The 17,433-nt window shown below is 50.0% G+C and overlaps 1 protein-coding gene across 1 annotated transcript; it reads right to left on the bottom strand.

The window, feature by feature from the left end:
* Positions 1–6,382: 6,382 nt before the first annotated feature.
* On the bottom strand, positions 6,383–10,175 carry LOC141104775 (uncharacterized; the record flags this gene model as incomplete). The annotated part of the gene is given in 2 exon segments (XM_073594507.1): positions 6,383–8,500; positions 9,246–10,175. Coding segments are annotated over 2 exon segments (1,232 nt in total), but the record flags the coding sequence as incomplete, so codon positions are not given.
* Positions 10,176–17,433: the final 7,258 nt, after the last annotated feature.

The raw sequence follows: 17,433 nt of genomic DNA, 5'->3' as shown, positions 1-17,433 counted from the left end.
GACCAGGACTGGGTTGGCCCCAGGAGTCAGAGAGGATATAGGGGTCCAGGCCAGAGAGGCAATCCTATCATTATACCGCCTCAGGGAGACAATCCTATCATTGTACCCCCTCAGAGAGACAATCCTATCATTGTACCGCCTCAGAGAGACAATCCTGTCATTGTACCTCCTCAGGGAGACAATCCTATCATTGTACCGGCTCAGAGAGGCAATCCTATCATTGTACCGGCTCGGAGAGACAATCCTATCATTGTACCGCCTCAGAGAGACAATCCTATCATTGTACCGCCTCAGAGAGACAATCCTATCATTGTACCTCCTCAGGGAGACAATCCTATCATTGTACCTCCTCAGAGAGACAATCCTATCATTGTACCTCCTCAGAGAGGCAATCCTATCATTGTACCGGCTCGGAGAGACAATCCTATCATTGTACCGCCTCAGAGAGACAATCCTATCATTGTACCGCCTCAGAGAGACAATCCTATCATTGTACCTCCTCAGGGAGACAATCCTATCATTGTACCGGCTCAGAGAGGCAATCCTATCAGTGTACCGGCTCGGAGAGGCAATCCTATCATTGTACCGGCTCGGAGAGGCAATCCTATCATTGTACCGCCTCAGAGAGACAATCCTATCATTGTACCTCCTCAGAGAGGCAATCCTATCATTGTACCGGTTCAGAGAGGCAATCCTATCATTGTACCGGCTCAGAGAGACAATCCTATCATTGTACCGCCTCAGAGAGACAATCCTATCATTGTACCGCCTCAGAGAGACAATCCTATCATTGTACCGCCTCAGAGAGGCAATCCTATCATTGTACCGTCTCAGAGAGACAATCCTATCATTGTACCGTCTCAGAGAGACAATCCTATCATTGTACCTCCTCAGAGAGACAATCCTATCATTGTACCGTCTCAGAGAGACAATCCTATCATTGTACCGTCTCAGAGAGACAATCCTATCATTGTACCTCCTCAGAGAGACAATCCTATCATTGTACCGGCTCAGAGAGGCAATCCTATCATTGTACCGTCTCAGGGAGACAATCCTATCATTGTACCGCCTCAGAGAGACAATCCTATCATTGTACCGCCTCAGAGAGACAATCCTATCATTGTACCTCCTCAGGGAGACAATCCTATCATTGTACCGGCTCAGAGAGGCAATCCTATCATTGTACCGCCTCAGAGAGACAATCCTATCATTGTACCGGCTCAGAGAGACAATCCTATCAGTGTACCGGCTCGGAGAGGCAATCCTATCATTGTACCGGCTCGGAGAGGCAATCCTATCATTGTACCGCCTCAGAGAGACAATCCTATCATTGTACCTCCTCAGAGAGGCAATCCTATCATTGTACCGGCTCAGAGAGACAATCCTATCATTGTACCGCCTCAGAGAGACAATCCTATCATTGTACCGCCTCAGAGAGACAATCCTATCATTGTACCGCCTCAGAGAGACAATCCTATCATTGTACCGCCTCAGAGAGACAATCCTATCATTGTACTGCCTCAGAGAGACAATCCTATCATTGTACCGTCTCAGGGAGACAATCCTATCATTGTACCGGCTCAGAGAGACAATCCTATCATTGTACCGCCTCAGAGAGACAATCCTATCATTGTACCGCCTCAGAGAGACAATCCTATCATTGTACCGGCTCAGAGAGACAATCCTATCATTGTACCGCCTCAGAGAGGGCCCATAATGAAGGAGGGTCAGCAGATGTAGTAGGACTTCCTAAACTGAATGGTGGGGGTCATACCGCATCTCCCTAAGTCAGAGCCGCCAACAAGGTGGTGTGAAGGACAAAAACGTCCTTCCTATCAACCTAAGGAAGACTTGACCTTTCACCTCAACCGGGACAACGTTCCTCCATCCTTCTACTCATCTCCAGGTCATCGGAGGGCGATCGTCCTTCATGGTATAATGAGATCCCTATTCTTATATTGAGTCTCCTCTCTCCATGTAGAGTCACATCGGTCTCCTATCTCCACCGGCATCTGTACTGTATATGGGTGGAGGAGATGGATGAGAGAATCTATTACTGCTATTATGAATTACTTCCCTCCATTGGGTGTCAGGTCCACCCTCCACCATTTGTCCCTCCTGAAACACCAGAGCTATAGATTCATTTGTTGGTGGAGTTCTCCCTTAGGCTTAGTGGTTGTTCTGTACACGGTGTGTTTATAGAGGAGCTGAGAGGAAATGAGTGACACCCAGAGAACACACATCACCTCTGAGGACAGACATATACAATAAGATGTATAAAGGTGCAATGTAAGAGGGGGGGTCTGCCTTGAGAAAAGGGTAGGTGATCCCAAAATGTTGGGTTTGCAACCTCAATTCCTCCAAGCCGCACCTTCGTACATACCCTTCTATATATATGACCATTGTATAAACCTGTATACATCAGAGCCCGGGGATGGTGGGGGGTTTAGTTCAATGTGTCCCCTTCATCAAAGCCTGGGGTATGGTAGTGGGGTGCTGTGTGACCCCCTTCTTAGAAGCTCAGAAATACCCCCACATCATCCCTGGGTTATGATAAGGGAAGCACATAGGACCCCCACCCTTCCTGGGCCCTGAAGAAGGTGAACATAGATCCCCATGCTTCTCGGGCCATGATGAAGGGGGCATACTGAACCTCTACACCATTCCAAAGCTTTGATGGAGTCACATTGAACCCCTCTACCATCCCCGGGCCCTGATGAAGATGAACATAGAACCCCTCTACCATCCCCGGGCCCTGATGAAGATGAACATAGAACCCCTCTACCATCCCCGGGCCCTGATGAAGATGAACATAGAACCCCTCTACCATCCCCGGGCCCTGATGAAGATGAACATAGAACCCCTCTACCATCCCCGGGCCCTGATGAAGATGAACATAGAACCCCTCCACCATCCCCGGGCCCTAATGAAGATGAACATAGAACCCCTCCACCATCCCCGGGCCCTGATGAAGATGAACATAGAACCCCTCCACCATCCCCGGGCCCTGATGAAGATGAACATAGAACCCCTCCACCATCCCCGGGCCCTGATGAAGATGAACATAGAACCCCTCTACCATCCCCGGGCCCTGATGAAGATGAACATAGAACCCCTCCACCATCCCCGGGCCCTAATGAAGATGAACATAGAACCCCTCCACCATCCCCGGGCCCTGATGAAGATGAACATAGAACCCCTCCACCATCCCCGGGCCCTGATGAAGATGAACATAGAACCCCTCCACCATCCCCGGGCCCTGATGAAGATGAACATAGAACCCCTCTACCATTCCCGGGCCCTGATGAAGATGAACAGAGAACCCCTCTACCATCCCCGGGCCCTGATGAAGATGAACAGAGAACCCCTCTACCATCCCGTGCTGTGATAAAGGGGGCACATAGAACCCCTCTACTACCCCCGGGCCCTGATGAAGATGAACATAGAACCCCTCTACCATCCCCGGCTGTAATAAAGGGGGCACATAGAACCCCTCTACCATCCCCGGCTGTGATAAAGGGGGCACATAGAACCCCTTCACCACTTGAAAGCTTTGATGAAGGAGTCATATTAGACCACTCACTCTTCCCGGGCCCTGATGAAGATGAACATAGAACCCCTCTACCATCCCCGGGCCCTGATGAAGATGAACATAGAACCCCTCCACCATCCCCGGACCCTGATGAAGATGAACATAGAACCCCCCCATCATCCCCGGGCCCTGATGAAGATGAACATAGAACCCCTCCGCCATCCCTGGGCCCTGATGAAGATGAACATAGAACTTCTCTACCATCCCAGGCTGTGATAAAGGGGGCACATAGAACCCCTCTACCATCCCCAGGCCCTGATGAAGATGAACAGAGAACCCTTCTAAGATCCCCGGCTCTGATGAAGGGGGCACATAGAACCCCTCCACCACTAGAAAGCTTTGATGAAGGAGTCATATGGAACCACTCACCCTTCCCAGGCCCTGGTGAAGGGGGCACACACATTGGGTTTATACTGCCCTATATGTTAGTAGCGCTCGGTGCACCCTCCAGCCACAGCAGCTTTAAGCCTCTCATAGAGTTCAGCAGCCTGCCAGCGGAGGGAATGGACGGTACACCTGAACATCGGAGTCTCCCACACCCGGACATTATGGGGCCTAAGGTGTGCAATGGATGCAACACAAATTCTTTGTATAACTCAGAGACTTCAGTCATCAGACCCATGTGAAGGCCCTGCCCCCATACATCACATAGGGTGGGGAGCATTGTGTCCCCTCGTAGTGGGCACAGCATTTCACCTGGACTTAAGAAATATAGAAGTCTCTGGTGTGAAATGAAAATATCAGGTGACCTCCTCCAGGTGAGGCTGGCCATTATCTGCCTCCTATGGTGAGGTGTTAACACCCAGGGACATGGGAGAGGATTCTGCTGAGCCAGACAAGGTCCACAAACATAAACAGGACCTCCATGTACAGTGTGTTCTTCCTCCCCGAATGGATGAGGCCTCCATAGTTCATCTCCTACCTCCAGAGACCCAATCAGATTATAAGGTGGAGCTCTCCATACCCACCTCAGGGGTCCTGGTGATGGGCCTTCTAGTTCAGCGCTGGGTTTTCCATTTGAACACACATTCCGAAGACCTGCTGGTAGGTGAACTGGTTCCTGTCTAAACCAGTCTCAGTATGTGTGTGTGTGTGTATGTGGGATGGGGACTGATTGTAAGCTGCTCAGGGGCGGGCACTGATTTGAGTGTACTGTACTAAATAAATACATCTGAAGGATGTGGAGTTGGACATCGGACATGTTCTATAGAAGTTCTCTGTGTTCTGGTAGAATGGAGACATTCCAGATGACTATGAAGAGGGAGGAGGTTCTGGTCGGAGTCATTGACCTTCCTTTTCAGGTTCTATGACCCCATTACCCCCACAAATGTCTCATCTCATTTCCAGTCTCCATTTTCTCTGTTTTAGTTCCATCACATCATAAGAAAGAGCAGAAACAACGTATCATCTAAAGCCGTGGTTCTCAACCTCAGTCCTCAAGTACCCTAAACAGGTCATGTTTGCAGGTTTTCCTTCACCTTGCACAGGTGCTTTAAATCAGAGTCAATAGTTTGGTATTTTGGGCAGCTATTTTATCTAAGAGAAATTCCAAAAACATGGCCTGTTGGGGGTACTTGAGGATTAAGGTTGAGAACCACTGATCTAAAGCAGTGGTCACTAAATGGTGGGCCGCGGTCTGGAACCAGACCAAGTGACAGTCCTGTCTAGACTGTGCCACTGCCATGGCTGGGTATCCTCTCCTGGACCTCCCACCTGGCCACTGATGTCATCCTCACAGCGGGCGGGTGCGGCAGAAGCTGCAGATCGGGACTGAGGGGCGGGATGTGCTTGAGTTATGTAACAAGCAGATGATTGCCTGGCTTGTTAATATGAAAAGACTCTCGCTCTCTGACTCAATCTGCAGCACGCTGTGAGGATGACATTGGTGGCTGGAGGCCTGGGAGAAGACACTCAGGGATGATTAGTGCCTCTGCCCTGCCAAAGGTACCATGGGACTGTGCAGGGGAGGCTTGTATTAAAAGAGGCTCTGTGCTGTGTTATGTAAAGGTGCACCGAGATCTCAAGGTCCCTGCAATGTAAAGGGGGGCAGTGCTGTGAAAGGGAACTACGGACACTGTGATGTAAAGGGGGGGGGGGCACTGTTGTTTAAGGGGGCAATGTAAAGGGGCACTGTAATGTAAAGGGGGCAGTGTTGTGTAAAGGGGCACTGCAATGTAAAGGGGGCAGTGCTGTGTAAAGGGGCACTGTAATGTAAAGGGGGTAGTGCTGTGTAAAGGGGCACTGTAATGTAAAGGGGACAGTGTTGTGTAAAGGGGCACTGCAATGTAAAGGGGGTAGTGCTGTGTAAAGGGGCAGTGCAATGTAAAGGGGGCAGTGTTTTGCAAAGGGGCACTGCAATGTAAAGGGGGGTAGTGTTGTGTAATGGGGAAGTGCAATGTAAAGGGGGGTAGTGTTGTGTAAAGGGGGAAATGTGTAAAGGGGCACTGCAATTTAAAGGGGGGCATTGTTGTGTAAAGGGGCAATGTAAAGGGGGGCATTGTTGTCTAAAGGGGCACTGCAATGTAAAGGGGGGCAGTGTTGTGTAAAGGAGAACTGCAATGTAAAGGGGGGCAGTGCTGTGATGCTGTGAAAGGGAATAGAGGACACTGTGATGTAAAGGGGACTATGATGTGAAAGGTACACTGAAGATGATGATGTACGGGGGGGAACCGTGATGTGTTATAGTGTTAATGAAATTTGGACCTCTGGCGGAAGGAAATTTTTCTGACTGGACCTCAACTTTAATTCAAGACCCCCAATCTAATGGTTCCCGAATGATAGAAGAGATCCAAGAGTTCATATATTTATTATTAACAAATGTATAAAAGCCAACCGTTATTATGACATCATAGAGAGTTTATCCAGGAGGAGTCAGTATAATTCAGAGGACTGACGGCAATCCACATTTATATTAATTTAATATGAATCCAGGTTGATGAGGCCATCACACTGTGTACAGGAAGTCAGCTCCGGATTGGACATCTTTTTCTCCATCATGGCTCCATCCAACTCCCAGAAGTGAAGTGAGGGAAGTCTGTGGAGCTTACACAGTACAGAAACCTTTCCTTCCTCCCATGTGACAGCTCTACACCAATCACCAAAGGTGTCACATGGCAGGAAAGGGAGGAGTCACATTCAAGGATTGTTTTGTCATAGTTCCTGCCCACCTTCCAGGACAGGAGCGAGGAAGAGGAGAAGCCGTAACAGAGAAGAAAGCTGCATTAGTGATTCTCTGCTTCTCCTGGTAGAGAAAGAGAACCTTCCGGACTTGCGTTTGCCCCAATGAGTCACAGAGCACTGGGCACAGAAGAAAGGTCTCTCCCCGTTGTGGGGACTCTTTGTTGCAGGAAGAGGTTCTGATGGAGGCTGAAGCTCTTGCCACACTCCATGTAGGTGAATGGTTTCTTGCCGGTGAATGTCTAGGTGACTTTGCGGACAAAGCATTTGCCACATTCGTAGCATGAGAAGTGTTTCTCTGGTGAAGGACCAGGCTCTGATAGATGCTGAAGAGTTTCCGGCACTCCAAGCACAGGTAGGGCTTCTCTTCTTTGTGAACGCACTGGTGGACCAGGAAGTCAGCCTTCCAGGTGAAGGACTTGCCGCAATTGAGCAGGTGAACGGCTTTACTCCTGAGTGGATCTTCAGGTGTTGGACCAGGCTCTGATGGAGGCTAAACCATTTTCCGCACTCTAAGCATGGGTAGGGCTTCTCTCCTGTGGTGGACCAGGAAGTTGGCCTTCTGGGTGAAGGACTTGCGCACTCCGAGCAGGTGAACGGCTTCACTCCTGAGTGGACCTTCTGGTGTTGGACCAGCCGTGACGTGTTGGTGTAGCTCTTGCCGCAGGCTACACAGGGGAATGGTGTTGTGCATGCGTTGGTGGACAATGAAGTTGATCTTGCAGATGAAGTCTCTGGTGCAGTCAGGTGCAGAGCTTCTCCCCAGTGTAGATCTTCTGGTGAAGGACCAGGTTCTGGATGAACTGTTTCCCATATTCTGAGGATGGGTAGAGTTTCTCCCCAGCGTTGATCTTCTGGTGGATGGTGAATGGTTTCCCGCACTCTGAGGACAGGGAGGCTTCTCTCCTATATGAATGTGCTGCTGGACAAAGAAATCAGTCTTCCAGGTGAGGTGAACGGCTTCACTCCGGAGTAGACCTTCTGGGGTTTGGCTGGTTATAACTGGTTGGAGTCGCTCCTACAGGACACACCAGAAGCTGGATGTACAAGACGAGGTTGCAGAGCTGCTTGTAGAACCGTCCACATCATCCAAGGAGAGTTCTGCTTTAAAATCTGCCCGTCTGGTGAATGCTGATGTCACATGGGGGGGGGGGGGGGTCTCCTCTGTAATGTGAGAGGAGGGTCACCACAGGAGTCCCCTGAAGACATCATCTTCCTGTGGAAGGGGCTCCTCCTGGATATGGGAAGACAGATGGGAATGATCCTGGAGGATAAAGCTGTCCATGTGAGATAGTCGGATTCCCCCTTATTTTAAGGCAGGGCTCTGACTTCAATGTGGGTAAAATTGTCATGTGATCTGAGGAGAGTTGAGTCTGAGCTGCAGGTAGGAGATCTCCTCCACATGTATCATTAATGGTGGAAATGTGTGCTAGAGAGACAGGTCCTCGTTATGAGAATGGTTATTCTGAGCGGATGATGGTGGGGTGTGGTCTGTGGGTTCCTCCTTAATGTCCAGGTTTGGGGGAACACAGCCAGCAGTACCAGGCTTCTTCCCCACTATATTAGTCAATGAATTGGTTGAGAGAAGCTCCACCTTAACCTGAGGGGCCCCTCTGTGATTGGTGCTGCATGTGGGCGGGGTTTGTATGAACTTTAAAATACCATGTTCTTTATGGGGGGTGGGCATCGAGGGGTTGAATAACACAGCTGGGATCGCCATGTTCCAGATATCTGAAAAAACAGAAAACAAAAAGTCAGCAGGGGCCTCCCATAGGAAACAGGGATTTCATGGTGTCATAAACAGGGAGGGGCTTTACCATCACATGACCAGTTATAGTACATCCTCTGTCACATGACACTTTCTGGTGGTTTAGGAGGCCGGGCTCCCTTGGGTTCACTTACTGCAGTTGGAACAGATGGGCTTTTGTGCATGCGTGCCCAGGCAGAAGGCGGGGCTCCCTTAGGGCTCCGCCAGCAGGCGGGGCTCCCTTAGGGCTCCGCCAGCAGGCGGGGCTCCCTTAGGGCTCCGCCAGCAGGCGGGGCTCCCTTAGGGCTCCGCCAGCAGGCGGGGCTCCCTTAGGGCTCCGCCAGCAGGCGGGACTCCCTTAGGGCTCCGCCAGCAGGCGGGACTCCCTTAGGGTTGGGTCAGGAGGCGGGACTACCTTAGGGTTGGGTCAGGAGGCGGGACTACCTTAGGGTTGGGTCAGGAGGCGGGACTACCTTAGGGTTCGGTCAGGAGGCGGGACTACCTTAGGGTTGGGTCAGGAGGCGGGACTACCTTAGGGTTCGGTCAGGAGGCGGGACTACCTTAGGGTTGGGTCAGGAGGCGGGACTACCTTAGGGTTCGGTCAGGAGGCGGGACTACCTTAGGGTTTGGTCAGGAGGCGGGGCTACCTTAGGGTTCGGTCAGGAGGCGGAACTCCCTTAGGGTTTGGTCAGGAGGTGGGACTCCTTTAGGTTTGCTCAGGTCACTTACTGCAGTCGGAACAGACGGGCTTTCCATCGATGTGCGTCCGTTCGTGGCGGAGGAGAAGCGCCTTATGGGTGAAGATCTTCTGGCAGGCGATGCAGGAGTATGGTTGGTTCATGTGTTCGGAGACTTGGGATTGGCTGGAGAAGCGTTTCCCACAGTGTGAGCAGCAGAACGGCTTCCCTCCGGTGTGGATCTTCTCATGGACAAGGACGCTAAGGTTTGTCGGGAAGATGACGTTACACTCGGCACAGTAGAGGACATTGCTGACTTTGTGTATCTGGACATGAGCTTTGAGGTCCATCTTGCTGCAGAACTCGGCTCCGCACACCGGGCAGCACAACTTCTTCCCGTTGTGGAACTCCCGGTGACGTACCATGTTGCCATGGCTACTGAAGTTCCTTTTACACACGGGGCAGAGGTGGTTGTTCTTAGATGGCTGAGCTGCGGGGGGACCTTTGACCTCGGTGGGTTTTGTCATCAGTTTGATCTTCTTGTTTTCTCCGGTGATGACATCAGAGTCTGTGATTGTCCTTTTCAGTATGTCGATCCCAGCAGCAGGAGAACCTTCATCCTCCTCTTTAATCTGAATAGACAGACTCTGTGAGGGATCAGCGGGTGGAGAGATGTCCATGTTGGTGGGATCTTCTCTATCAAGAGCTCGGGGTTCTTTCTTTATTTCTGCAGGTGGACTTTGTACTTGAGCTGGGTCCATCCTAATCCGAGATGTCTGAGTGTTGGGGAGGTCTTCTCCTTCATCTGATTGGGGTTCCTCCTTAATACAGGACAATACATTCGGTCTATGGTCTTTAAGGCCGGAGTGGCCGGTGGCTGGGAGGTTGTGTCCTTCACCTGACTGAGGTTCCTCCTTTACATGACTGGATGGGACTTCACCTTTATTCGGCCTGATGGTTGGAGTTGCCATCTTCAAGACATCTGAAAGAAGCAGAGAACAGGAAGTCAGCAGGAGCCTCCCATTAGAAATGGGAAATGTCATATACAGGTACAAGGGGAGGAGCTTCACCATCACATGACCAGGCGGTTGATTTCCTATGGCTCACAATATCTAATAATGAATTCTGAACCTGGTTAAGGGGCCAATACAAGATATATAAAGATGGTCACCTTAGCCGACGTCACGCTATAGGAATACGATTGTAAACTGACTATATGGACAAGCCAGACCACCAATCTCCTTCCAGGAATGTGCGATCTTCCTTAGAAGGTCATATTGTTCCTCCAGTGGGGGTGGGGGGGTGGCGAAGGGTGGGGTGGACATTCCTTACGCACAGGTCCTAGATTACTGCAGCCAGAGCGTGTAAGATTTCAGTCTCACCTCAAGAGCTTGCAGTCATTTATGTCTGTGATCACCTGTGTGCCACGCCCTATGAAAAGTGGGCAGGACTCCATGGCGGAAACATCATCTTTAGTATTCTTGTTCTATTTTCTATTATTATCTGTTATTACTTTTATTGCATCTTGTGTGATCCGTCTCTGTACTTATCCAACAACCCCAAAATTTTAAAATATCACCCGACCAAATGTCTGTCAATAAAAAGATCATTAACCATCTCAGTTCTGGAAGATTCCTGCCCTTCCGGTCCAGGCCAATTTCCAGCGCTCCCACCCTTTGAATGACAATTACTCAGTCATGTAACAATGTACCCAAACGGGGGGGGGGGGGCATAGCAGAGAGCCGTGACTGACAGTCTGCAGCCCTCTACTTACAGACCTGTGAGAACCGAGTGCTCAGCAGGATTAGATCGATCGGTTCTCAGTGTAGAGGTGCCGGGGGACAGATGCTGCATCCACCTACAGTGCCTTGCAAAAGTATTCACCCCCCCCCCCTGGCTTTTTACCTATTTAGTTACATACAGCCTTTAGTTCAATGTTTTTCTAATCTGAATTATATGTGATGGATCAGAACACAATAGTCAAAGTCGGTGAAGTAAAAATAGAAAAATATATATACATAAAACTGATAATTGTCATGTGCGTATGTATTCACCCCCTTTGATATGAAGCCCATAAAAAGCTCTGGTGCCACCAATTACCTTCAGAAGTCACATACCGTATATACTCGAGTATAAGACGACCCGAATATAAGCTGAGACACCTCATTTTACCCACAAAAAAACTGGGAAAACTTATTGACTCGAATATAAGCCTAGGGTGAGAAATGCGCAGGTACTGTAATTGGAAAAAGAGGGTCAACAATGCCTATCTGCAGCTGCAAACCACCCTGTGTCCATTACACGCCTCCTGTGTCCATTACATGCCCTCCCTGTGTCCATTACATGCCTCCCTGTGTCCATTACATGCCTCCCCGTGTCCATTGCACGCCTCCCCCGTGTCCATTACATGCCTCCCCGTGTCCATTACACGCCTCCCTGTGTCCATTACATGCCTCCCTGTGTCCATTACATGCCTCCCCGTGTCCATTGCACGCCTCCCCGTGTCCATTACATGCCTCCCTGTGTCCATTACATGCCTCCCTGTGTCCATTACATGCCTCCCCGTGTCCATTGCACGCCTCCCCCGTGTCCATTACACGCCTCCCCGTGTCCATTACACGCCTCCCCGTGTCCATTGCATGCCTCCCTGTGTCCATTGCATGCCTCCCTGTGTCCATTGCATGCCTCCCTGTGTCCATTACATGTCTCCCTGTGTCTATTACATACATCCCCGTGTCCATTACACGCCTCCCCGTGTCCATTACACGCCTCCCCGTGTCCATTACACGCCTCCCCGTGTCCATTACACGCCTCCCCGTGTCCATTACACGCCTCCCCGTGTCCATTACACGCCTCCCCGTATCCATTACACGCCTCCCCCCGTGTCCATTACATGCCTCCCCGTATCCATTACACGCCTCCCCGTGCCCATTACACGCCTCCCCGTGTCCATTACACGCCTCCCCGTGTCCATTACATGCCTCCCTGTGTCCATTACATGCCTCCCCGTGTCCATTACATACCTCCCCGTGTCCACTGCATGCCTTCCCGTGTCCACTGCATGCCTCCCCCGTGTCCACTGCATGCCTCCCTCTGTCCATTAAAAGCCTGCAGTCACACATTACCTCCCCCCTCCATGTAGTCATACATTACCTCCCCTCCATGTAGTATACATTACCTCCCCCCTCCATGTAGTCACACATTACCTCCCCCCTCCATGTAGTCATACATTACCTCCCCCCTCCATGTAGTCATACATTACCTCCCCCTCCATGTAGTCATACATTACCTCCCCTCCATGTAGTCACACATTACCTCCCCCCTCCATGTAGTCATACATTACCTCCCCCCTCCATGTAGTCATACATTACCTCCCCCCTCCATGTAGTCATACATTACCTCCCCTCCATGTAGTCATACATTACCTCCCCCTCCATGTAGTCATACATTACCTCCCCCCTCCATGTAGTCATACATTACCTCCCCTCCATGTAGTCATACATTACCTCCCCCCTCCATGTAGTCATACATTACCTTCCCCCCTCCATGTAGTCATACATTACCTCCCCTCCATGTAGTCATACATTACCTCCCCCCTCCATGTAGTCATACATTACCTCCCCCCCTCCATGTAGTCATACATTACCTCCCCCCCTCCATGTAGTCATACATTACCTCCCCCCTCCATGTAGTCATACATTACCTCCCCTCCATGTAGTCATACATTACCTCCCCCCCTCCATGTAGTCATACATTACCTCCCCTCCATGTAGTCATACATTACCTCCCCCCTCCATGTAGTCATACATTACCTCCCTCCTCCATGTAGTCATACATTACCTCCCCCCCTCCATGTAGTCATACATTACCTCCCCCTCCATGTAGTCATACATTACCTCCCCCTCCATGTAGTCATACATTACCTCCCCCCCTCCATGTAGTCATACATTACCTCCCTCCATGTAGTCATACATTACCTCCCCCTCCATGTAGTCATACATTACCTCCCCCTCCATGTAGTCATACATTACCTCCCCTCCATGTAGTCATACATTACCTCCCCCCTCCATGTAGTCATACATTACCTCCCTCCATGTAGTCATACATTACCTCCCCCTCCATGTAGTCATACATTACCTCCCCTCCTCATGTAGTCATACATTACCTCCCCCTCCATGTAGTCATACATTACCTCCCCCTCCATGTAGTCATACATACCTCCCCTCCATGTAGTCATACATTACCTCCCCCTCCATGTAGTCATACATTACCTCCCCCTCCATGTAGTCATACATTACCTCCCCTCCTCCATGTAGTCATACATTACCTCCCCCCTCCATGTAGTCATACATTACCTCCCCCCTCCATGTAGTCATACATTACCTCCCCTCCATGTAGTCATACATTACCTCCCCCTCCATGTAGTCATACATTACCTCCCCCCTCCATGTAGTCATACATTACCTCCCCCTCCATGTAGTCATACATTACCTCCCCCCTCCATGTAGTCATACATTACCTCCCCCCTCCATGTAGTCATACATTACCTCCCCCCTCCATGTAGTCATACATTACCTCCCCCTCCATGTAGTCATACATTACCTCCCCCTCCATGTAGTCATACATTACCTCCCCCTCCATGTAGTCATACATTACCTCCCCCTACCATGTAGTCATACATTACCTCCCCTCCATGTAGTCATACATTACCTCCCCCCTCCATGTAGTCATACATTACCTCCCCCCTCCATGTAGTCATACATTACCTCCCCTCCTCCATGTAGTCATACATTACCTCCCCTCCATGTAGTCATACATTACTCCATGTAGTCATACATTACCTCCCCTCCATGTAGTCATACATTACCTCCCCTCCATGTAGTCATACATTACCTCCCCCTCCATGTAGTCATAACATTACCTCCCCCCTCCATGTAGTCATACATTACCTCCCCCTCCATGTAGTCATACATTACCTCCCCCCTCCATGTAGTCATACATTACCTCCCCCTCCATGTAGTCATACATTACCTCCCCTCCATGTAGTCATACATTACCTCCCCCCTCCATGTAGTCATACATTACCTCCCCCCTCCATGTAGTCATACATTACCTCCCCCCTCCATGTAGTCATACATTACCTCCCCCTCCATGTAGTCATACATTACCTCCCCCCTCCATGTAGTCATACATTACCTCCCCCTCCATGTAGTCATACATTACCTCCCCCCTCCATGTAGTCATACATTACCCTCCCCCCTCCATGTAGTCATACATTACCCTCCCCCCTCCATGTAGTCATACATTACCTCCCCCTCCATGTAGTCATACATTACCTCCCCCTCCATGTAGTCATACATTACCTCCCCCCTCCATGTAGTCATACATTACCTCCCCCTCCATGTAGTCATACATTACCTCCCCCTCCATGTAGTCATACATTACCTCCCCCCTCCATGTAGTCATACATTACCTCCCCTCCATGTAGTCATACATTACCTCCCCCCTCCATGTAGTCATACATTACCTCCCCCTCCATGTAGTCATACATTACCTCCCCCCTCCATGTAGTCATACATTACCTCCCCTCCATGTAGTCATACATTACCTCCCCCCTCCATGTAGTCATACATTACCTCCCCCCTCCATGTAGTCATACATTACCTCCCCCTCCATGTAGTCATACATTACCTCCCCCTCCATGTAGTCATACATTACCTCCCCCCTCCATGTAGTCATACATTACCTCCCCCTCCATGTAGTCATACATTACCTCCCCCCTCCATGTAGTCATACATTACCTCCCCCTCCATGTAGTCATACATTACCTCCCCCTCCATGTAGTCTACATTACCTCCCCCTCCATGTAGTCATACATTACCTCCCCCTCCATGTAGTCATACATTACCTCCCCCCTCCATGTAGTCATACATTACCTCCCCCCTCCATGTAGTCATACATTACCTCCCCCTCCATGTAGTCATACATTACCTCCCCCCTCCATGTAGTCATACATTACCTCCCCCCTCCATGTAGTCATACATTACCTCCCCCCTCCATGTAGTCATACATTACCTCCCCCTCCATGTAGTCATACATTACCTCCCCTCCATGTAGTCATACATTACCTCCCCCTCCATGTAGTCATACATTACCTCCCCCTCATGTAGTCATACATTACCTCCCCCCTCCATGTAGTCATACATTACCTCCCCCCCTCCATGTAGTCATACATTACCTCCCCCCTCCATGTAGTCATACATTACCTCCCCCCTCCATGTAGTCATACATTACCTCCCCCCTCCATGTAGTCATACATTACCTCCCCTCCATGTAGTCATACATTACCTCCCCCTCCATGTAGTCATACATTACCTCCCCTCCATGTAGTCATACATTACCTCCCCCTCCATGTAGTCATACATTACCTCCCCCCTCCATGTAGTCATACATTACCTCCCCTCCATGTAGTCATACATTACCTCCCCCCTCCATGTAGTCATACATTACCTCCCCCCTCCATGTAGTCATACATTACCTCCCCTCATGTAGTCATACATTACCTCCCCTCCATGTAGTCATACATTACCTCCCCCTCCATGTAGTCATACATTACCTCCCCCCTCCATGTAGTCATACATTACCTCCCCCCTCCATGTAGTCATACATTACCTCCCCCTCCATGTAGTCATACATTACCTCCCCCTCCATGTAGTCATACATTACCTCCCCCTCCATGTAGTCATACATTACCTCCCCCTCCATGTAGTCATACATTACCTCCCCCTCCATGTAGTCATACATTACCTCCCCCTCCATGTCTACATTACTCCCCTCCATGTAGTCATACATTACCTCCCCCCCTCCATGTAGTCATACATTACCTCCCCCTCCATGTAGTCATACATTACCTCCCCTCCATGTAGTCATACATTACCTCCCCTCCATGTAGTCATACATTACCTCCCCCCTCCATGTAGTCATACATGTACCTCCCCTCCATGTAGTCATACATTACCTCCCCCTCCATGTAGTCATACATTACCTCCCCCTCCATGTAGTCATACATTACCTCCCCCTCCATGTAGTCATACATTACCTCCCCCTCCATGTAGTCATACATACCTCCCCTCCATGTAGTCATACATTACCTCCCCCTCCATGTAGTCATACATTACCTCCCCTCCATGTAGTCATACATTACCTCCCCTCCATGTAGTCATACATTACCTCCCCCCTCCATGTAGTCATACATTACCTCCCCCCTCCATGTAGTCATACATTACCTCCCCCTCCATGTAGTCATACATTACCTCCCCCTCCATGTAGTCATACATTACCTCCCCCTCCATGTAGTCATACATTACCTCCCCCTCCATGTAGTCATACATTACCTCCCCCCTCCATGTAGTCATACATTACCTCCCCCTCCATGTAGTCATACATTACCTCCCCCCTCCATGTAGTCATACATTACCTCCCCCCTCCATGTAGTCATACATTACCTCCCCCTCCATGTAGTCATACATTACCTCCCCCTCCATGTAGGTCATACATTACCTCCCCCTCCATGTAGTCATACATTACCTCCCCCCTCCATGTAGTCATACATTACCTCCCCCCTCCATGTAGTCATACATTACCTCCCCCTCCATGTAGTCATACATTACCTCCCCCTCCATGTAGTCATACATTACCTCCCCCCTCCATGTAGTCATACATTACCTCCCCTCCATGTAGTCATACATTACCTCCCCCTCCATGTAGTCATACATTACCTCCCCCCTCCATGTAGTCATACATTACCTCCCCCCTCCATGTAGTCATACATTACCTCCCCCCTCCATGTAGTCATACATTACCTCCCCTCCATGTAGTCATACATTACCTCCCCCTCCATGTAGTCATACATTACCTCCCCCCTCCATGTAGTCATACATTACCTCCCCTCCATGTAGTCATACATTACCTCCCCTCCATGTTGAGTCATACATTACCTCCCCCCCCTCCATGTAGTCATACATTATACCCTCCCCTCCATGTAGTCATTACATTACCTCCCCCCTCCATGTAGTCCTACATTACCTCCCCCCTCCATGTAGTCATACATTACCTCTCCCCCCTCCATGTAGTCATACATTACCTCCTCCCTCCATGTAGTCATACATTACCTCCCCCTCCAGTAGTCATACATTACCTCCCCCCCTCCATGTAGTCATACATTACCTCCCCCTCCATGT

Source organism: Aquarana catesbeiana, linkage group LG08 (assembly GCF_042186555.1).
Source record: "Aquarana catesbeiana isolate 2022-GZ linkage group LG08, ASM4218655v1, whole genome shotgun sequence".
In the NCBI taxonomy this organism is placed as follows: domain Eukaryota; kingdom Metazoa; phylum Chordata; class Amphibia; order Anura; family Ranidae; genus Aquarana; species Aquarana catesbeiana.
The sequence above is the reverse complement of the archived record's forward strand: the minus strand, read 5'-3'. Positions and strand labels throughout refer to the sequence as shown.